This window comes from Mustela erminea, chromosome 18 (assembly GCF_009829155.1).
Source record: "Mustela erminea isolate mMusErm1 chromosome 18, mMusErm1.Pri, whole genome shotgun sequence".
Lineage (NCBI taxonomy): Eukaryota > Metazoa > Chordata > Mammalia > Carnivora > Mustelidae > Mustela > Mustela erminea.
In genome coordinates, this window is record NC_045631.1 from 25,214,209 (window position 1) to 25,237,650 (window position 23,442).

General features: G+C 41.0%; 2 protein-coding genes across 7 annotated transcripts in view; one reads left to right on the forward strand and one right to left on the reverse strand.

The window, feature by feature from the left end:
* The window catches only part of TADA2A (transcriptional adaptor 2A), a 51,725-nt gene extending 41,041 nt beyond the window's left edge, over positions 1-10,684 (reverse strand). The window contains exons 1-3 of one of the 2 annotated variants that reach the window (XM_032319456.1): positions 10,586-10,684; positions 7,047-7,174; positions 71-177 (exon numbers count right to left, since the gene is read on the reverse strand). In XM_032319456.1, coding sequence (XP_032175347.1) covers positions 71-177; positions 7,047-7,071 — 132 coding nt within the window. In that variant the 5' untranslated portion in view covers positions 7,072-7,174; positions 10,586-10,684. Of the gene's footprint in view, positions 1-70; positions 178-7,046; positions 7,175-10,111; positions 10,326-10,585 lie in introns of those variants that run through there. The other variant, XM_032319457.1, reaches the window with a different exon arrangement.
* Positions 10,685-10,703: 19 nt separating this feature from the next.
* Positions 10,704-23,442, forward strand: part of ACACA (acetyl-CoA carboxylase alpha) — a 285,383-nt gene continuing 272,644 nt past the window's right edge. For all 5 annotated transcript variants that reach the window (XM_032319427.1, XM_032319429.1, XM_032319428.1 and 2 more), the window contains exon 1: positions 10,704-11,228. In XM_032319427.1, the coding sequence (XP_032175318.1) occupies positions 11,191-11,228 (38 nt within the window). In that variant the 5' untranslated portion in view covers positions 10,704-11,190. The remainder of the gene's footprint in view (positions 11,229-23,442) is intronic.

Sequence of the window (23,442 nt, forward strand, 5' to 3'; positions counted from 1 at the left end):
AACAGTCTATGTCATCCAACTGCTCTGTTCCCCAACTTTTCACTGGTGAACTGTGTAATGGAAAAGTTACCTGTAAGCACAGGAAAAAAGGAGGTGGCCCACATTCAGCACATTTGATATAAGGCTCCATGAGGTAGGAGGAGCAGCCTCGGCAAGGTGGCTTATCAGAGGGATCATCTAGAACAGAAAGAAAAACATGTTATGATTACCAAAGGGTAAGAAGGTGAAAATCTGCAAATAACTACATAGGTGGTGAGCTCTGCAGAAGACTCAGCTTGTCTTGGAGACAAGATGAGCTCATTCTAAATTAGAAAAAACAAAAACTACGTTTTTCTTTCAAGGCAGCTTTGTTCCTTCCTGTAGTAGGATCTACTACTATAAATGGCATTAAGTAGATAGGACCCCTGCAGAGAAATTTACAAACATAAGCTTTCCCTCCTAGTTATTCTTCCAGGAGAGAAAATGTCACATACTTACACAACACACACATATATTTTTAGATAAAGCAAATGTGACAAATGTTAATGATTGTTGAATGTAGGTAGTGGCCAACTGTACTGTTCTTTCGACTTTTCTGTAAGTTTGCAAATTTTCATAATAAAAAGTTGGGGTGAAAAACTCTTTTAAGTATCTGTTTGCAATATCCTACTACATATCTGAGCTGAGACTTAAACCCAGGAAAGCTCCCTTTCTCTCATGGTAAGTAGAGAGTTTAGCTCACCTTCCTATAGTTTCAATGATTGTTACTGTATTGTCTCTAAAATATTAAGGCAAGAAGTAAAATCTAAATTGTCTAAAGTGATTAAAAAACAAAACAAAACAAAACAAAAAACAGATACTGTGTGCCTCTCTAGAGCCAAGGCAACCTAGAGAAGTTGTTCAGGAGGAGTCAGGCTCCTGAACAGCAGGAGTCTAAGAAAACACAGGCTTTGAAGGTAGATTAAAGAATTTAATCTGCTTGGCCTGAGGCAGGATTTCTCATATTCTGTAATAGCACTTTCCTTCCTAAAGCCCAAGAAACACTCTTCAGGGCACCTTTCCCTCCTTCAAGTGATGATTATTGTTCTTTTCATTTGTTTCCTTTTTTAAAAATTTCTTTAAGAAACATAATCCTGGCAATAGCTTCAAAATAAGTATATAGAACAGCAACTACCCCGCTTCTCCCATTTTAAATTTTGACATGGAAGAACAAAGTTGTTTTACATTAAATGCCCGATGACAATTTTTACCAAATTACCTTCTTCCTTACATCCTTTTAACGATATAAGCTGTTTTTCTTTCCTCAAGAAAAATATCCATCACTGACCAAAGCAAAGAGCTTTTAAACCCTTACATCAAGAAGTAATTATTTTGTAAAAGTAACCCAATTTATAGTTTTAAGAATTTTAGACAACAAAAGCATAAAGTCATCCTTATTAATGTTTTGAGTTCCAGCCTTTCTTCAATGGATATGTATGTACATATTTTAACAAAAGTGATACTATACACAATGTTTTGTAGGCTTTTTCACTTGATGATATACTGTCAATATCCTTCATGACCTTACGTGTACATCTTCCTTGTTCCTTTTAATGTATGAATAATATTCCATTGTACCCATCAGCTAACCTAATACTTTTCAACTGTTCCCTAAGAAGGCATTTTGGAAATCTGAGGAAATGCTTTTTTTGTTGCCACAAGGACTAGAGAGTACTACTGGCAATTAGCAGGGTTGCTAGATGCCCTACATGGCTCAAGACATTCCTACACAATGGGGAGCCTGGGTGGCTCAGTGGGTTAAAGCCTCTGCTAAGCTTAGGCCTGGGTCATGATCCCAGAGTCCTGGGATCCAGCCCCATGTGGGGCTCTCTGCTCAGTGGGGAGCCTGCTTCCCCCTCTTTCTCTGCCTGCCTCTCTGCCTACTTGTGATCTCTGTCGAATAAATAAATAAAATCTTTTTTTTTTTTTTTTAAAGATTTTATTTATTTATTTGACAGAGAGAAATCACAAGTAGTCGGAGAGGCAGGCAGAGAGAGAGAGAGGGAAGCAGGCTCCCTGCTGAGCAGAGAGCCCGATGCGGGACTCGATCCCAGGACCCTGAGATCATGACCTGAGCTGAAGGCAGCGGCTTAACCCACTGAGCCACCCAGGCGCCCTAAATAAATAAAATCTTAAAAAAAAAAAAAAAAGACATTCCTACATAAGAAGTGACCCATGTCCTGTACAACTTTCAAATATCCTACCAGACATTCAAAGTTGGTGAGAAACCCGTTCATAATTACATAACCGAGAACCCAATTCCATGTTACCTGTAAAACAAAATGTTTTTGACAGTTTTAATATATATTGAATTTTCCAGGAAGGCAACTGCATCTACTTCTACAGATTATATCTTGTTTTGTTCAGAACTTTACCAAGAGTTATTCAAGCTTGTGGGATTTCTGAGTCACCAATACAACACACATGAATCACTGTGCTTTTGTAGTTGTAAGATTCACAGTGATTCAACATATGGGTGCAAGCATCTGACTACTTAAGTCATTATGTCTTCTACTAAAATCGTGTCTAAACATATTGAGATACATATTACTTTATAATATATTACATTAGTTCATTATCTCTTTTGTTTATCCTTTGTATTATAGTTAGGGCATTATTATTTGTTTCTTTGACATCATGGGTATAGATGTGTTATATTATCTAGGCATTTCGTTTCCAAAGAGTAAATGGGCTCTAAAAATATTATAAAAGGAAAACATGGGGTCTCGTATGGTTGAGAACAACTAATCAAATCTGTTTTCTACTGGTGGGCATTTATGTTGTTTCTAATTTTTCACTATTATGAAAAATGCTGTTGTGTTTCTTGGAATATGTATTTTTCTAGAACTAGAACTGTTGAACATACATATTGATACACACAGCCAAATAGCCAAACTATCCTTCACAAAGATATTCTAGAGTAAGGAAAGGCTTTTTAAAAAATCATCATTCAAAATCTAAAGGCAATGAAAAATTAATAAATTTGATTACACAACACAAACAAAAAACTTCCTTGGCAAAAAAACACCATATGCAAGATAAAAGGGCAAATAAGCTATAAGAAAATATCTGAAAGCATATTACAGATAAAGGGCTAAAGTTCCCAATATACAATGATAAAAACTTAAAAACTGAGGGGAGGAAAAAAAAGAACAAAAATCCTATTGCAAAAGAAATGAAGAGATAATTAGAAAAAGAGAAAGACAAAAAAAATGGCCCTTAAACATATGTATGAAAAGACACTCAACTTCACTCGTAAGAGGCAGTTACACAGAGATATAACTTCTCACGCATCAGACTGGCAAAAACTCCAAGTCTTAATACTACTTTCTTAGTAAGAATGTAGAGAAAGCGGCATTCTCATATACTGCTGATGGGAATGCATTAGAACATTACCTGGCATTAAAAAAGACTACCTAAATAAATATATCCAAGCCCAGGAGAGTAGTTGAACAAACTATGGAGTACCCCCACAATGGAGTACTACGCAACTATTAAAAAAAAAAAAGGAATGAGTACAACCTTTACAAACTAAAACAGTATTTCCAGAAGATTCTATTAAGTGAAAAAAAATTTTTTTTCAAAAAAAGCGCACATAGCATGCGCTATGCGCTCACCTCATCCTGTACAAAATGGGGGGAAAAACCCCCAAACATAGGTGTGTCTGATTATCTTTGCAAAAAGAAATATAGGACAGTTAAACTCAGAACAATGAAGTTGGATACCTACAAGGGTTTGGGGGAGAGGGAATGGAATGGAGTGAAAGAGACATAGGAAGGAGTAACAATTCTCCAAATACATATTTTTCTACAGTTTTGGCTTTTGGAAGTGTAGTTATGTTCCTTGAATTTAAAAAATTGAAGTAGTAAATATAGAAAGGAAAAACTGAAAGCAGTATGAACAGATGAACTTAATAGTATTTCAAAAGAATACTATAACCACACTAAAAAGGAAAAAAAAATCTAAACAGCTTATGGACATTTAACAATATAACTTCAGTCTTCAATGATGCTAACAAATCCTGAACTTGTTGAAGGAGGTCTGTTTCATGTAGTAGTATGTGAAAAGCAACTCTGACACAATTCTGGATGTATTAGAAGACTGTGCTGATGTTGGGTGTCAAGGTTCTCACCAAGGAAAAGACACACAAATAAGGAATGGAGCAAAACAAGAAAAAAGCTTATGAAGATGAACTGGAGGTATCAATGGGAACTCATGATTTCTTACAAGTGTATATATGGGTAAATATGTATGTATGTTGGTGTATATGTACATAGCATGTATCACAGATATTTCACAGCTCTGTAGGTCTAAGAGCCAAAATACAAAACATGCTAGTAGCAATGACCAGATCTTGGTCTCTAATATCAGTCCTCATTAAAATGAACCAGGGCCGGGCGCCTGGATGCCTCAGTCGGGTAAGCGTCTGACTTTGGCTTGCTTGGTGATCCCGGGGTCCTAGGATTGAGCCCTGCATCAGACTCCCTAACTCAGCAGGGAGCCTGCTTCTCCCTCTCCCTCTGCCTGCAGCTCCCCCATCCCCTATTTGTGTGCTCTCTCTCTGTCAAATAAATAAATAAAAATCTAAAAAAAAAAAATGGAACCAAGGCTCCTCAGGGGAGTGGCTGATTCCAGGGCTGGGGCAAGGAAGATAAGAGATATACCCAGAACATGCGGCCAAAAGGTAAGGAGATGCTCAAAAAAGTGATTGGTGTTACTAAGGACGTAGGAGCCAGAATAAAGGAGATTACAGAGGTCAAACTGGGACAATCTGAGAACCAAAATAAGTATGATAATGAATTATAAACCCTTGAAAAAATAGGAATTCCCATGTCCACACTTACAATAAATACATCAATGAAATAAGGGAGACAGGTCTCTTGATTATATAATCAAGAAATTATATAATATGTATTATATATATTACACGTAATACATATAGCTGTATAACATATATAATTCTGTAAGTGCTAAGCAGCAAATGTGGAGAGTGCTGGATTTGAAAAAAATCATCATTTTGCATGACATTAAAGACTGGATTAAGGGAAAATAATAATGGATATTAAATCCTGGGAGAAATTTTGATGAGGAATGTGGTACTTGGGACGCCTGGGTGGCTCAGTTGGTTAAGCAGCTGCCTTCGGCTCGGGTCATGATCCCAGCGTCATGGGATCGAGTCCCACATCGGGCTCCTTGCTCCGCAGGGAACCTGCTTCTCCCTCTGACTCTGCCTGCCACTCTGTCTGCCTGTGCTTGCTCTTGCTCTCCCTCTCTCTCTGACAAATAAATAAATAAAATCTTTAAAAAAAAAAAAATAAATAAAGGAGGCTAAAGAGGGTGCCTGGGTGGCTCAGTTGGTTGAAAGCCGCTGCCTTCGGCTCAAGTCATCCTGCATCAGGCTCCCAGCTCTGCAGGGTGTCTGCTTCTCCCTCTGACCTTCTCCCCTCTCATGCTCTCTCTCTCTCTCTCTCTCAATTAAATAAATAAATAAATAAATAAAATCTTTAAAGAAAAAAAAAGGAGACTTAAGGTTTTTTTTTTTTTTTTTAAAGATTTTATTTATTTATTTATTTGACAGAGAAATCACAAGTAGGCAGAGAGGCAGGCAGAGAGAGAGGAGGAAACAGGCTTCCCGCTGAGCAGAGAGCCCGATGAAGGGCTTGACCCCAGGACCCGGGGATCATGGCCTGAGCCGAAGACAGAGGCTTTAACCCACTGAGCCATTCAGGCGCCCCCGGACTTAAGGTCTTAAGGCTTAAGGTAAGACCTGACTCCTGGCTGTGTCCTGTCTTAGAAGGAAAAAAACACCATAAAGAACATTGCTGAGTCAACTTACAAAACTGAATGAACTAGATGGCAGATCGGATAGATCTATTTCATGTTGATGTTAAATTTACTAGTTGGTAACCCTACTGAAGTTAAGAAATAGAATATCCCTATTCTCAGGAAATAAACACTGTAATGCTTAGGGGTAAAGGACCATGATATATGTCCCTTACCATTAAAAAAGATTCTGGAGAAAAAAAAGGGGGGGTATCCATATCTACTTACACATAAAAGAACATATAAATACATATTATATACAGTCTATATATTTACAGAGAAACAAAACACAAAAACGGAGTAAGAAGTTAATAAAGGGCCTATGGGGATTTTTTGTATGATTCTTATTCTTCCAACTTTCTTGTAATTTGAAATTATTTCCAAATAAAAAGTTTAAATATAATATATATATATATTTTTTTGTATTTTAAAAAAGGGAATGGGAGTGGTTTCAGTTTACATTTTTAGCATCAGGAAAATTCATTTCGGTTTTCTCCATGTGTAAAATGAGAGATTTGAACTAGAGGTTTTGAAGACTTCATTCTGTCCTAACTTTATATAGATATGTGTGATGAGAGAGTAACTATGAGGTTCTTTAAGAAATTGGTGAAAAGGAAATACCCTAAAAAGTGGCTTTCTGTTTCTTCTCATTGGAACACTACTAACATCTAACAATAGAATTTCTATTTCTGCCAAATCTCTTATCATCAGAAACAAAAAAAAGGCAGTGTATTTTTTTCTCCATAGCTATGGCTGCCTGAATTTATTTCACACACACAGCATAATTTTCTGCATTACTATTATAATACTGTGGTTCACTCTTAGAGCACAAATTCCCCCTAAAAGGGAAGGAGTAGAGAAGCATGTCTTTTGTTCTATCACTTACTTAATTTTTTATCAAGACATCTAAAATGTGTTATTGGTTCTAAAGAGAAATCCAACTGCTTTCTTAAATTAAACTGTAGGTTAATCATATTATGCCTGAGCATAGTTTTCTTACAAGACCTAGGATTATATGTTTGTGTCATGTGTTTAGTGGGCAATCAATTAAGTATTGGTTAATTTTATTTTGATTTGATATTCTTATTCCTTTAGGATTAGATTCACAGGGCTTTAACTTCAAAGTGCTTATTTTTCTTCTTTGATTAACTTCCACTTGAGTTTGCTGTTAATATTCACCTGGGACTTGTTCCCACTATACTTACTGCTAAAGGAACCCAAACGGTCCATTCCCTAAAATTTGCAAACAGTCTTGTTTTGATCTTCCTCAATGCAGCGCTCCTTCAAGGAGATGTCAAAACTGGCCAGCACATACACCAAAGTTTGATGACCCCTGTGAACAAACCAAAGTGGTATATAGATCAGAAAATAAATCAAAGGGACAAGATGCAGAGAAGACAATGCAACATATTCAGAGCTACCACGTCCTAGCTTTGTAATGCTAAGCAAATTATTTTATCTTTTTAAAAATTTTGTCTTATGGGTTTTTTTTTTTTTAAGATGTACTTATTTTAAAGAGAGAGAGAGAGAAAGTGTATGGGAGAGCAGCAGGAGGGGCAGAGGGAGAGAGAAAATCTCAAGTAGACTCCCCACTGATCACAGAGTCCGACACAGGGCTTGATCCCAGGACCCCAAGATCATGACCTGAGCCCAAATCAAGAGTCAGACACTTCTGCCGTCGACTCAGGTCATGATCCCAGAGTCCTAGGATCAAGCCCTGCACTGGGTTCCCTGCTTGGCAGGAAGCCTGCTTCTCCCTCTCCCACCCTCCCTGCTGTGTTCCCTCTTTCGCTGTGTCTCTCTCTGTCAAAAATAAATAAATAATTAAAATCTTATTAAAAAAAAAAAAAAAAAAGAGTCAGACACTTAAATCAACTAACCCCCCAGGTGCCCCCGTTTTAAGTAATCTCTACACCCATTGTGGAGCTGGAACCCATGACTCTGAGATCAAGAGTTACACGCTCTTCCGACTGAGCCAGCTAGGCTCCCCAATTATTATTGTCTTTATAAACCTTGTGTCTCCCTCTGTAAAGTGGGGATGAAAAATAGTATCTAAGTCCTTATTAAGATTAAATACCAAAATCCATATAAATAAGACACAGTGGTACCTGGCTCTCTATAAAGGCTACATACCTCTAACAAGCAACTATTGTTTTTCTCTATGCATTATCACTTCTCTCCTTAACCCTCTTTCCCTTGAGAAACTGACCCACCCACATTTCATATGGTTCTGGTAGGTACTGTATACCTCACGCTTATAGCTAAAGTAGCCATATCTCCTGTGAAAATCTTAATCATGGAGCGCCTAGGTGGCTCAGTCATTAAGCATATGCTTCCACTCAGGTCATGATCCCAGGGTCCTGGGACTGAGCCCTGCATCAGGCTCTCTGCTCAACGGGAAACCTGCTTTTCCCTCTCCCACTCCTGCTGTGTCTCTGTCAAATAAACAAATATTAAAAAAAAAGAAAATCTTTTTTTTTTAAAGACTTTATTTGACAGAGATCGCAAAGAGGCAGGCAGAGGGGGCGGAGATGGGGGGGAAGCAGGCTCCCCCTGTAAGCAGAGAGCCTGATGCGGGGCTGGATCCCAGGACCCTGGATCTTGACCCAAGTCTAAGGCAGAGGCTTTAACCCACTGAGCCACCGAGATGCCCCAATAAAAGAAAAATCTTAATCTTGTGTAAGACATACAAGGACAGAAGTCAACAGGAACCCAGTCATTCATTAATCAAAGAATTTGGTCCATGAGCTCTGGCTATTGAGATCCTCATCCCCAAGGATGGCCCAACTGTTTGGATTTTTTCCCATTTATCTTTCTAATAATACTTTAATACGAATGACCTTCTATTACTAGAAACCAAGGAACCCTATGACGACAAACGTTTGGTCACTTACTCTTTGAACAAATACTTAATGTTTAAACAACAGTATAAAGTATTTTCTTGAAGGCAGAAATGAAGTCATACTTCACTCTAAGTCAAGAAAACATTTCTCCTTCTATGGTCCCACAGCTTCTTGGCTATCTCTTTTCTGGCATCCCATTCTACTTTGTGAGGATTACTTCTGAATGCATATTTTTTCCCATATCTAGACTAAATGAAAGCAGGGATTACTATCCAATACACATCTGTACGCTTCAAAGTGCCAAACACAGAGAAAGAACTCAATAAAGAAAACGTAATGGACAAATGTTAGTTTCACAAAAGGTGAATTCATCTTTAGTTCTCCTGGAGTGACTTCTTCCGCCAGGTACTCCGAGCTTGGGGTATAATTCATCCTTAAGGCTATATGACATTCAGATAACCTGGCTATCAATGAACTTGTCTTTTCTTAAGTGGGCTGGGATAGGAATGGTTCTCCCCCTGCTCTAGTCCCAGGAAAAGTTAGTCTCTGAAGAAAAATGGGTTTAGCAAAAGGTATTATGCGCTCTGTAATTTAAAAAAAGCCAAAATTTACTGAACTTTCCTCATTTATTCTGGTACCGCTTACTGTATGTGGAGTATCTCCAATTCTTCACAACCTTCAGGCCTGCTGCTTTTTTAAAGAAGAAGTGTTCTGAAAGACTGCTACTTGCACATGTCTTAAAAGTAGTGAGCAGCAGCGACACTTCAACAAAGGTTAAAAGAGATGGTTAAGGGGCGCTTGGGTTAAGTTGGTTAAGCAACTGCCTTCAGCTCAGGTCATGATCCCAGCGCCCTGGGATCGACTCCCACGTCAGGCTCTCAGCTCCATGAGGAGTCTGCTTCTCCCTCTGACCTTCTCCCCTCTCATGCTATCTCTCGTACTCTCTCTCAAATAAATAAATCATTTTTAAAATTTTATTTATTTGTCAGAGAGAGAGAGAACGTGAACACAGGCAGACAGAATGGCAGGCAGAGGCAGAGGGAGAAGCAGACTCCCTGCCGAGCAAGGAGCCCGATGCGGGACTCGATCCCAGGACGCTGGGATCATGACCCGAGCCGAAGGCAGCTGCTTAACCAACTGAGCCACCCAGGCGTCCCAATAAATCATTTTTAAAAAAGAGATGGTTAAGTAAAAAACGCATAAACATTCCATATCATAAGCACAATATTCCAATAAGCAGATTCTTCTTCTTCTCCTTTCTTCTCACGAGAGACATTTCTGACACTGACGTTCATGAAAGGATGGGTGGTAGCTCCAAATTAATCTGCCAAATTCAGAGCCACTGGGAAGAGGAAGACAGGCATTCGCTGTGATGCAGGGGACAGGTGTAGGGTTTGGAGATTTGCAGACAAAGCGGAGCTCCTCACCTCGTTCCTTAAGCTGGATGATCTTGGGCAAGTCATTTTACCTGAGTCTCAGTTCGGCCTCAGCTCCAAAATGGAGGTGAACTACCTAGTGTGTAAGGCCGACTTGAAAACTCGAAAAGTAACGTCGGTCAGGAGCAAAGACACCAGGGCGTCTGTTCCCAGCGTAATTAGGCGCGCCACCGCAGAGACAAGAATCCCGGGGCTGGGGCCGCGCAGGGCCGCGCAGGGGGCGGGGCGCGCTAGGCACGCCGCGGGGCGGGACGGACGGGTCAGGCCGAGCCCGCGCCGCCCTCCCCCAAACGCGGCGTGGCCCAGCTCCGCCAGCCTGCCCGCCCGCGCGCCGCGTTTTCCCCCGAGCCCGGGGTCCGCAGCCCGCCCCTGTCGCCACCGCCCCTCGCCGTCCACACCACCCCCTCGGCCGCTAGAGGGGCTCGCGCCCTATCCCCACCCGCCCCACAGCACCTCGTGCCTCACCTCGCCGCGTCCCCCGCCTCCGCGCCGAGGAGCCGCCAGCCGCGCGCGCCCCCGGGGGTACGTGCTCGCTCTCGAGCGGCCCAGGCGCGAGCGCGCCGCCGCCCCTCCCCGGCTCTCGCGGCCCCGCACTGCCGCCCCCTCGGCCCTCGGCCTTCGGCCCGCGCCCCGGCCTTGCGGCGCGCCCGCCGCTGTTCTCTGGCTGAGGCCCGGGGGGTAGGGCGGACGGAGCAGCCTGCCTGACTTGAGTCCGGGCAGCAGTCCCTTTGGCGTGAGGCGCGTTGCCGGTCGCCAGAGGCTTGCCAGTGCGTGGCGCCGCCGTTCGATCCGCTCCAGAGCGCGGTGAGGTGGAGCGGGCCGGTACCGTCCTGCTTTTGTGTTTCTAACATTCCCACTCCCCCCTGCCCGCCCCTGTGGCCGCGAAGGCAGCCGAGGCCGAGCGGGTCTTGTAGTGGGGCTCGTGGATTAACCAGACTGACTGAACGGTGTGAGGGTAAACAGGGTACGTTTTATTCAGACGCTTCTGGAACGTGGAAATTCTCTTCTTTGGGAAGAACCATCCCCTCTTTGGGCTTCAGGGGCCCAGACTGAGGCGCAATGATGAGAGGATGTGGTGGTCCACTCTGATGTCAATCTTGAGGGCTAGGTATGTCCCAGCATCTCTTATTACTACTACTAATTACTGTAATAGCTACTATTTGTCGAGTATTTATTGCATGCCAGGCATTGTTACAAAGGAGGTGACATCCATGGTGTCATTGAATCTTCAAAAACAACCTATGAGCTAGGCACTATTATTGTCCCCATTTTCCCGGTGAAGACATTTCGGCTGGCATATGAGTGACTTGGGAACACACGGCTGGGAAGTGTCGGGAAGGGCATTGAAGCCGTGGTTATCGTCCCCATGAGGCTCCTACATCTGTTTAGAAGTCTGTCTTTCATAAATTTTGCCCAACCTCTCTTCAAATTCATTTGCATTTTCTGCTGGTGCGGCCTCTTGATTGATCTGTTAATATATGAAGGCTACAAATTTGTTCTGAAAAATAATCAGAAAATTCACACAAGCGAAAATTCACCCCAGCTCCCACTGTATTGATTAAACAGTTAACGTTTTGGTATACTCTTCCAGACATTTTACTATGCATCATGTCAGTAGCTCTATTATAGCGTAGTTTTACATTTGCTGTATCCCGAAAGTCAATTTCGTCATTTAGTCAACAAATATTTAAAGAGCAGACCCTGTTCTAGGTGCTGAGGACTCAGCAGCAAACAAAACAGTCTCTGCCTCATACCATAGTGGGGGGGATTGACATGAAGCAATACACATACTACTAAATAAGAGGTAATTCCCCGGTAATGTGTTAAGTTTTATGGGAAAAAAGATAAATCAGAATAAAGGAATAAGAGTGATGTGGGCCTGGTCTTTTAGATGAGGTAGACAAGGGAGGCCTCCTAATTGAAAGAGTTCATAACCAGAAACCTAATCGTTAAGGGAGGCAGCACGTGGATTTCCAGAGGGAAACTAGGAGAAGAGAAGGAGGAATTGCAGTGGCCCTGAGATAGGGACTTGCTTGGCCTGTTGGGGAAGAAGTAAGGAGACAAGTGTGACTTCAGCACAGCAACATAGTGAAGTAAGTTGCGAAACAGGCAGAAACCAGATCATGCATCATCTTGTAAGCCGCAGTTGGACTTTGGATTTGGGGGGAGATATGGTAGAGTACCTCACAAGGGTTGAGAGCAAAGTAATAACCAGATTTCTTTTTTTTTTTTTTTGACTGAAGGAGATTTGTTTTTAGGGTTTACCAGTTTGGAAAACATTTTGCCAACGAGTGTGGATTTGAATGTTAAATGTTTTAGAGTAGGTTCCTTGCAGAGATGGCTCATGAAAGATTCCTTAGTGTGTGGTGAGAGAGGTAATAAGATTTATTTTAAAAGGATCACTCTGGCAGCTGTGTGGAGAATAAGATGATAGAAACATTAAAGTTACTTTTTAAAGAAATAATTGTCCTTTTATACAGCCATTGTTCAACAGTCAATCAACACTGATCTTTCACCTACACCTTTACACATCTGCAACCACTCACCTTCTCCACAAAGAGGAGATAGGGTCAGACTCTTGAGGACTTATCTTCATGTCTTTCTCACCTAAACTGAAGTTTTTTGAGACAGCCTAGGGCATATATCTAGATCTGGATGTCATGATTGTCAACAAATTGAATATGAGTCATCAATGTTGTACTATTCTGGAAAAGACAATCCCACATTAACACTGGGATCTATTTGTTAAAAACATAGCATTTAAACACTTGAAAATTACCCTTCTGCTTCAATTGATCTTGGGCCCTCATTAGAATTCTAAGCCCCAATTTAGTCATTGTGCTTAAGAAAGGTGGAGAAATTAAAATGCATAGTGAGAAGAAGGATAACTCTGTTTAGGGCAGTGCTTTTCTGGGCTTTTGCCTTTAGCAATGTAGTGGATAGTGGCATCAATTTTAAGACTAGCTACAGGAAGAACAGATTTGGAGAAATTAAATGTTCTGTTTTGGACTTGTGTTTTGCAATCTGAGTGGAAATGATAGATGTAAGAGCTCAGAGGAAAGGGGCGCCTGGGTGGCTCAGTGGGTTAAAGCCTCTGCCTTTGGCCCAGGTCATGATCCCAGGGTCCTGGGATTGAGCCCCGCATTGGGCTCTCTGCTCAGCAGGGAGCCTGCTTCCTCCTCTCTCTCTGCCTGCCTCTCTGCCTACTTGTGATCTCTGTCTGTCAAATAAATAGATAAAATCTTTAAAAAAAAAAAAAACAAACTCAGAGGAAAGGCCAGGACGAAAGTTGTATAATTGTATTAAAATTGTTTCTTTGGATGTGTGTCTTTAGACAGAGCATGAGGGCAGGCACTATGTCCTTTCTTCTTTGTAACTTCTGTGCCCATAAGTTCATCCTGGACAAATATTTGTGAAATGAGCAAGTAAAGGCAAAGGTATGGAGAAAGTCACTTAGGCAAAATGTATAAAGTAAAAAGTGAAGAGATCCCTGCTTTCACTGGAGGTCAAGTACCTGAACATGATTTATAAATAGAGTAACCAGAAGTCTCAATTTGCTCAGTAAAATCCTGGTTTATTCTTGTTGTCCCTTACAATTAGTAATATTGTCTCGTTTCACTCTCAGAAATGTCTCAGTTTGGGGGTGCCTGGGTGGCTCAGTTGGTTAAGTGTCCGACTCGATTTCGGCTCAGGTCATGATCTCGGGGTCGTGAGATCAAGCCCTGCATTGGGCTCCATGCTGGGCTTGGAGCCTGCTTAAGATTCCCTCTCTCCCTCTCCCCCTGCCCCAACCTCCACCTCTCTCTGCCTCTAAAAAGAAAAGAAAGGGAAGGGAAGAGAAGAGAGGGGAAGGGAGGGAAGCGGAGAGAAGGGAAAAGGAATGGAAAAAAGGGAGGGAAGGGAAGGAAAGGAAAGGAAAAAGAAAAAGAATGAAATGTCTCAGGCCAAGGTACCTCCACTTTAAATTAACAGAGACATCACTTCCTCAGGAACATCTTTCGTGACTGTACCCTCTCCCCAAACTCTGGGTTAAGTAACTCTCCAATATGCTTCCAGAGCACTTTGTACTTAACTTGTCATAGCAGAGATGACCAAGTGCCTTCTTTCTCCTCTTTCTAAACATCTATAAAGGAATCTAAAAAACATCTTTTTAATACATAGATAGATAGATATAGGAATATATATAGGTTTGTCGTTTGTTTGAGAAGGAGAGAAAAGGGGGTGGGCATAGGGAGAGGGAGAGAATATTTAAAAAAATTTTTTTTATTTATTCACTTGAGAGCAAGAGACCATGAGCAGAGGGAAAGGGAGAAGCAGACTCCCCACAGAGCAGGGAGCCCTACATGGGACTCCATCCTAGGACCCTGAGATCATGACCGGAGCTGAAAAAAGATGATTACCTGACTGAGTCACCAAGGCATCCTTGGAGAGAGAGTCTTAAACAGGCTCTATGCCCATCACAGAGCCTGATATGGGGCTTGATCTCACAACCCTGAAATCATGACCTGAGCAGAAATCAAGACTGGGACACTTTAACCAACTGAGCCCCCAGGAACCCCTGAAAAAAACATCTTAAGAGAGAAATTTGCCTTAATAATGTCCCAGATCAGTTTATGTTGAACTAATATTTTGAAGATTGACCTTCAGGACAAATTGATATCACATTCTCCAAGCCCTCCTATTCTTTCTTTCTTTCTTTCTTTCTTTCTTTTTAGAGAGAGATAGAGCACGTGCAAGGGGGTAAGGGCAGAGGGAGGGGAAGAGAAAAGAATCTTAAGCACACTCCCTGCAGAGCACCAAGCACCATGCAGGACTTGATCCCATGACCCTGAGACCATGACTTGAGTGGAAATCAAGAGTCAAATGCCTAACTGACTGAGCCAGCCAGTGCCCCAAGCCCTTCCATTCTTAATGGAGGAGGTTGGCCTTTGAACTTGAAACCCAGTAGGGAAAATTGTATCCTACTGCCAGGGTCTGTAAGGTAGCTGCCATTGACAGTCCAGAATATCCCAACAGCCCCTCTTCAACTGTTAAGCTGCTGTGTTTAGAATCAGAAATGTAGTTTCTAAGCTTCCCTTCCTATGGAAATGATTCTCTATCATTTCTGTTTACTCACTTGTCCTGAGCGCTGAAAGAGTTTATAAACTTTATCTCATCTGATATTTATTTTTCCTCTAACCGAGGTGGTTCTTTGTCGTTTGGTATACAAATAGATATAAACAGAGAGTAAAAGTCTATGCTTTCTTCTGGATTTCAACTTCTTCTCCTTTAAGCTCTGAGGTATAACTAGTGCATGTAAGTGAGCCAGAAATTTGGGTCCTAGAGCACAGTCCTTTGCCAATTACAAGGGCTCTTCAAGGCAAGGTATCTTCCTATGATGCGCTCAGAAGAGAGGGTTTCACCCCACAGAAGGCGAGAGCCTCAAGTATTACAGCTCTTAGCTCACAGCTCTGTGAGTTCACACACATGAAGTCACTTTCCCAGAAGCACAGGGTTCCCCTGTGGCCCAGTTGGGAACTGGTTCCAGCCTCCCCAGGTTCTGCTGCTGCCTCATACATTCGAGACCATTTCCTTCCTCCTTCCTGCACTGCCCCCCCCACTCCATACTCCACTCTTCTTTATCTTTCTTTGTGACCACCCTCGTCCAAGGAGTTAAGGAATCAATCCTTTTCTTTGCAGAAGGTTCCTAGACTGCTTATTTAACTTGATCCCTCTCAACTAGGACCATTCTGCAGAGGAAAGGTGGAAGCACTCCTGCTAATCTATTTACAGAAATGTAAGGTCTATATAGCCATTTCTCCACATGGTGGCATGTCTGGCTTGCTTCTGCGTTAAGGAAAAGGGCCCTAAAGATCTCAGAGGTGAACGAGAGGGGGAAAAATTTCCTAAAGGGTCCTGCAGATCCTACATTACAAAAAAGGAAAAATAAGTCTCAGAAAGGTAAAACCACTTGCCCCAATTCAGCTAATTATGGGGTAGCACAGCCAGAATGAAATGAAAACCAGATCTGACCAAATGTAACTAATAAAATGCCTCTGACTCATTCAAACTGAAGAGTTAACAGATGTCAGGATTTTCATAATGCCATAGCCATTTAGCAGAGTGTCCATGAATTCAGGCTTTTGCTACCCATCTCTTTTCCCTCTTTCTTATGACTTCTTTTTGATCTATACAAAGTGTAGAATATCTGCCCGAGTCATCAGGCTTTGGATAGAATCCAAAACATTAGGTGAACTAGGAATGTGTTGTTGCTGTGTGACCTGTTTATCCAAAAAATTTAACTACAAAATCTAACTACTACCCTTTACCACCTTCAAGTACTTAGGTGAATTATTATTTTTCTGTGCCTTTTTTCTCCTCATGTGTAAAATGAAAATTATAATAACTAACTCAAAAGAGTTTTGTGAGGATATGACTATATATATATATGAAATATTTAATTCGTGGTGGGGGTCAAATAAATTATAATTGTACTTCTAATTCTAGAAGTGCTCCATAGGATGACCCTGGGGCTTGTTTAGAAGTTGTAGGGGGCAGTGCTCCACATTAGAATTTTTTTCATTATTTGAATCATATCTACTTACTAGAAACCTGTTTCCAGAAGACTGAGCAATTAAATAGAATTTCTTTTGCTGCTTGCTTCTTTAGTACCTTGGTATACATCAGTAAGGAAGTGTACTTTATCTCACAGGTCACAGAAAAAAATGCATGGTTGCAATCAAGGATGGATAATCCAGCTTTACCTCCAGTGCAGAGCAAACTCAGGAGCCGTGTCCCATTTACTTAATGTAAATAGTGAACAGACTTAGGCATTGTGAGCAATTAACTATAAGACTGTTCCTTACCATACAGAATGAGTACTTTACTATTATAATCAAATAAAATTTACAACGAGGTTAATCTGATGCATATTTAATGATATATGTAATTGTTACTCTGCTGCATGATAATTAGGACTTAAATGTTAAGCTGTATCCCTAAATGACTGTAATTGGTTATGTTTACACAACAAAACACATTTTTTAGTGTTTGTCCACTCACTTTATTAATTTTCTAGAATCTACCATCATGCCAAGGACAATAGTTTTCTCTGAGTCTTTACTGTTTATTTATTTTATTTTTTTAAGACTTTATTTATTTGGCAGAGAGAGAAAGAGACAGCGGGAGAGGGAACACAAGCAGGGTAAGTGGGAGAGGGAGAAGCAGGCTTCCCACTGAGGAGGGAGCCCAATGCCTGGCTTGATCCCAGGACTCCAGGATCATGACCCTAGCTGAAGGCAGACACTTAACAACTAAGCCACCCAGTCATCCCAAGTCTTTAGTGGGTTTTTGTTGTTGTTGTTGTTGTTGTTTTAAATTTTATTTATTTATTTGGCAGACAGAGATTACAAGTAGGCAGAGAGGCAGTCAGAGAGAGGAGGAAGCAGGCTCCCTGCCGAGCAGAGAGCCCGATGCGGGGCTCGATCCCAGCACCCTGGGATCATCACCTGAGCTGAAGGCTGAGGCTTTAACCCACCGAGCCACCCAGGCGCCCCCAAGTCTAGTGTTTAATCATGCATTTACACACACACAAACACACTTTCAAAATGACACAACAGAGCTCTCATCCCAATTTGGTACTAAAAGTAGCTATTGCTCAAGGCTTTTTATATATGTTTTCTCATTTTAGTCCTTAAAAACCCATTAAGGGAGGTGTTGTTACTCCCATTTTACTGATGCTCACGAGAGTGTAAACAGGCAGCACAGTAGAGATTCAGATTTCTGTCTCCAACTTGTAGCCACTACTTTATAGAACCTCAGAAGGTGATGAATCCCAACCAAGATATGTAAAGATATTCCAGGAAATGGACTGGCCCCCGAGAAATACTGAATATGTATAGTATATCCAAAAAGAAAATGAGTCATTCAAGAAGTAATGGAAGGTTTGAAGCCAATGGAAGCTGACTTTCTGAGTGCCCATTCAAAGAAAAGAGTCTTAGCCAATGAATTTCATGCATAATCACCCTATTATAGGCTCTGATATTATAGAGACACATATCTGCCTAATGCCATCAAACATCTGAACTTTAGAATTAACCCTGCTAATTCTGATTCCTTAAGAAAGAATCAGTATAGGAGTTAAACTAGTATGCCTCAAGCTTTTTATCATTACTGTCAGCCCTAAGGAGCCTTTTAGATAATCTTTTTCGGAATTGCTTCCCCCCCGGGAAGTTTAATACTACAGATATGCCAGATAGCTATCTGTTTATATACTATATGTCTACCTGTAATTTATATATAAAGAGAGTAAGTTTTTTTTTGCCCCTCTATAATTAGGTTTGTTTTATTTCTTCCATGGAGTGTGCAAACAATTATGCATGAATAATGCATCTTCCCATACAGGCTTACCTTCAGGTTCAGGATAGGCTAGTTACACATAAAATAGTATTTTTGTACTTATGACAATTGTATTACTAGTTGTAATTAATAAATTGTTAAATTTGTATATAAGCTTGGTTAGTATGAATCTGCTCCTAAATAATGGGACCATTTTCTCTGTGTGGAAAATTTGGGTTTCTAAGCCTGTAAAACAGCCTGAAAGTCCTTCTGACAGATAGCCTACTAGTCTTCTACAAGTCAAACTATAGAACATATCTTTTTTTTTAAAGATTTTATTTATTTATTTGACAGGCAAAGATCACAAGTAGGCAGAGAAGCAGACAATAGAGAGGAGGAAGCAGGCTCCCTGCTGAGCAGAGAGCCCAAGGTGGGGCTTGATCCCAGGACCCTGAAATCATGACCTGAGTCGAAGGCAGAGGCTTTAACCCACTGAGCCACCCAGGAGTCCCCAGAACATATCTTTTTATTTGAAACTTCTAGAACATTCTTTTTAAAGATTTTATTTATTTATTTGTCATAGAGAGAGAGAGCACAAGCATAGGGAGCAGCAGGCAGAGGGAAGAACAGGCTCCCCACAGAGCAAAGAGCCCCATGTGGGACTCAATCCCAGGATCCCTAAACTGAAGGCACATGCTTAACCGACTGAGCCACTGAGGTGTCCCACTTCTAGGACATTCGTATATGTTCATTCCTTTACCTTATAAATATTATTTGGCCCTACTCTAGGACAAGGACTATGCCAGGTACTAGAGATTCAAGAACTAATAAAATAGTCTCTGCCCTCAAAGAGATGCTCACTGTCCAGGGGCACCTGGGTGGCTCACTTGGTTAAGCATCTGACTTCGGCTCAGGTCCTGGGATCAAGCCCAACATCAAGCCCAGAGCAGGCTCTGCACTCAGCAGGGAGTCTGCTGGTCCCTCTGCTCCTTCCCCTGCTCATGTGCTCACATTCTCTCTCTCTATGAAATAAACAAACGAAATATTTTTTTTTTTGAAATATTTTTTTAAAAAAGGATGCTAAGGGGCGCCTGGGTGGCTCAGTGGGTTAAAGCCTCTGCCTTCGGCTCAGGTCATGATCCCAGGGTCCTGGGATAGAGCCCCACATTGGGCTCTCTGCTCTGCAGGGAGCCTGCTTCCTCCTCTCTCTCTCTCTCTGCCTGCCTCTCTGCCTACTTGTGATCTCTGTCTATCAAATAAATAAATAAAAATCTTACAAAAAAAAAAAAAAAAAGGATGCTAAGGGGCGCCTGGGTGGCTCAGTGGGTTAGGCCTCTGCCTTCAGCTCAGGTCATGGTCTCAGGGTTCTGTAATCAAGCCCTGCATCGGGCTCTTTGCTTGGTGGGGAGCCTGCTTACCCCTTTCTCTCTGCCTGCCTACCTCTCTGCCTACTTGTGATATCTCTCTGTGTCAAATAAATAAATAAAATCTTTTAAAAAAAAAAAAAGGATGCTCACTGTTCAGTTGGGAAGACAGATATGCCTGAAAATAATTATAATACAAGATAATATGTGTTGTAATAGAGATGTTTTGGGTACACTAAGGGCTCCACGAAGAGATTAGTCAATTGTAGGGAGAATTAAAGTGTAAGTCTCTGGGAAGTGATGAGTTAAGTCTTGGAAAAGAGTGGGAAGGAAATTCCAAGCAGAAGGAACAAATTATTCAAAGGACAGAAGCATGAAGGAGGGTGGCCAGCTTCTCTATATGATTGGAGTACAGAGCACAAGAAAGAAGGGCCACTGTACATGACACCGTACGGGTAGACAGAGGCCAGACCATAGTGGGTTTGACACTTTACTCAAAGGCTATGGAGAGCCAGTGAAGCATTTTGAGTTGGGGAGCAGTGTTATCACTCATCTGAGTTTTAGACCTTAATCTCTCTGGCTGTGATGTGGACTGAAAATAGCAAACTGTGAAAGGCCAGGAGGTTCAGCAGTCTAAGTAAGAAGGTGATGAGAGCTTGAATTAGCATAATTGGAATAAGGATGAGGAAGAAGAAATAGATTTAAGGTGTTTAAAAAGCAATTAATTAGGGCAACTGGGTGCCTCAGTTGGTTAAGCATCTGCCTTCGGCTCAGGTCATAATCCTGGAATCCCAGGTTCGAATCCTGCCTTGGGCTCCCTGATCAGCAGGGAGTCTGTTTCTCCCTCTGATCCTCCCCCATCTCATGCTCTCTCTCTCTTTCTCAAATAAATAAAATCTTTATTTTATTTATTAATAATATTATTTATATGCATTAATATAGTATTAATTATTAATTTATTAATAATGTTATATATTAATGTAAATATTATTGATATTAGATATTTTATTTAGATATCTTATAGATACTATATTAATAATATATTATTAATATATATAAATATATTATTATGTTAATATAAAATTATATGATTAATTATTATAGATAAATTATTTAGATTTTTATTTATTAATAATATTAATTATTAATTTGTTAACATTATATAATAATATAATAATATTGATAAATAAAATATATTTTTTATTATATATTTATTAGCAATTAATTAGGGAAAGGAAAGCGATAAATAAGAGGTAAAATTAAAAATGATTTTCCAATGTCCAGCATAGTTGACTAGAGGGACTACTCGCCAAGAGAAGGACCTTCAGGCAAAGAGCAGACCTGAAGGGGAAGGGGCAGATTTTGTTCTGGATATGTTGAGTTTGAGGGTCTGTAGGATGTCCAGGTGAGAGGTCTAGATCAGATATGCAGATTAGCACAAACTGGTGGAAATTATTGAAGCCACAGTCTGGCTCAGTCAGTAGAGCATATGATTCTTGATCTCAGGGTCATTAGTTGGCGCTCCACGTGGCGTGTAGAGTTTATTTAAAAAATATTCTTTTGGGGTGTCTGGGTGGCTCAGTTGGTTAAGCTTCTGACTCTTGGTTTCAGGTCATGTGATGCGTTATGGGATCCAGGTCATGGGATCAACCCCCATGTGGGACTCCACTCCAAGCACAGAGTCTGCTTGTCCCTCTCCTTCCCCTTCTGCTTCTCCTCTCTCTCTCTCTAAAATAAGTAAAATCTTAAAAAAAAATTTTTTTTAATCTCAAAAGTATTATAAGCTATGAAGTATGTATAGGGACAGCCAAACAAATGTATGATATTTTCCTGTGGTGACCTCTGAGATTATATCTTCATCATTAACATTTTGTTGCCCCTGGCTTACTAGTGCCATAAGTACATGTTTATTCACCTACTCAGTAACCTAGCAATACAGCACTGAAAGTACATCAAAGAAGATGAATTAGTCAACAATGCCAAATACTACAGAGAACCAAAGATAAAAGTTAAAAAAATGCTCATTGGGGAAAAGAAAAAGTACAAATTATACAAGCATGTAACAGAATAGAATGTATGGAAGAAAACCAAAATAAATACAGGAACTTAGTATATAATAAAGGTGTGCTATTCAATAAATGGTGTAGACAATTGAATAACCATGTGGGAAAAAAATAAGTGTCAATTTGTACCTCACACTGGGATAAACTCCAAATGGATTAATTATTTATATAAAAATATAAAAATTGAAAACAGAAAATGTGAGAAAACTCGTTTAGCATCTTGGCACGGGAAGGAAAATCTAATTATGATTCAGAGTACAGAAGGCATAAAAGCAGAGGTTAATAATTTGACTGAACAAAGCTCACAATTTCTGCCAAACAAAATAACACCCTAAGCAATGTCAAAACGTAAGTGGCAAAATAGAAAAATTTTTGCAACTTATATCACAAAAGGCTGATCCTCCTAATAAAAAGAAGTAGATGAGGAAGAGGTCAGCCAGTCAAGAGAAATATCAATGAAAGATGTAAATTGGCAGGGCTTATATGTGGTGGTTAAGAGTATAGAGATTTTGAGGGACGTCTGGGTGGCTCAGTTGGTTAAGCAGCTGCCTTCGGCTCAGGTCATGATCCCAGCATCCTGGGATCGAGTCCCACGTCGGGCTCCTTGCTCAGCAGGGAGCCTGCTTCTCTGTCTGCCACTCCGTCTGCCTGTGCTTACTCTCTCCCCACCTCTCTCTCTGATAAATAAATAAAATCTTAAAAAAAAAAAAAAAAAAAAAAGAGTATAGAGATTTTGAGGTCATCTACCTGCACTGGGATCTGAGCTCTGTCACTTACTAGCTCTGGGACCTTGGGCAAGTGGTTTATCCCTCACTTTTCTCCTCCATAAAATGCAGATAATTGTAGTTCCTTCAGAGGGCTAAGTGAGATGGGGGCCAGGATGGTGACTCATAGTAGAAGGAGTACACAGAGAAAATCTATTATAAATTTCTAGGATTGGGTCACCTGGGTGGCTCAGTCAGTTAGTCTGCCTTTGGCTCAGGTCATGATCTCAGGCTCCTGGGATCCAGCCCGTGTGGCCAGCTCCCTGATCAGTGGGCAGTCTGCTTCTCCCTTTCCCTCAGCCCCTTCCCCTGCTCATGTTCTTTCTCTCCTCTCCCCTCCCTCAAAATAGATAAAATCTTTTTAAAAAAATGAAAAATTAATTTCTAGGATTTGGGAACCTTGAAGGAAAGAGAGTCCGGGAAGAGAACCAGCTCAGCCCCCATCTGTATCACCTTTCGTGAAGGGCAGTTACTTAGGAAATGCCTGCTCATGTCAGACATAGCTCCGGGTCTAGGGACACAATGTTTAAAACAGGAATAGTGCCTACTCTCAATGTAGCTCACCTCTGTGAGAGAGGCCTCCGTCAAATGCCACAGGAGAACAATTACAAACAGATGAATTCCATGGACGAAATTTACACTGTTAACCTAGTGGAGTTTAGGAAATCAGGGAGGACTCTGTGAGCCAATATCTGAAATATGAGTAGGAATTAAATAGGCAAAGAGTAGTAAAGGAAGGGGAAGGTGGGGGTTGGGAATGGAAATGGTGTTGGAGCCACAGAGAACAACATACACTCTGAGTCAAGAAAGAAGGG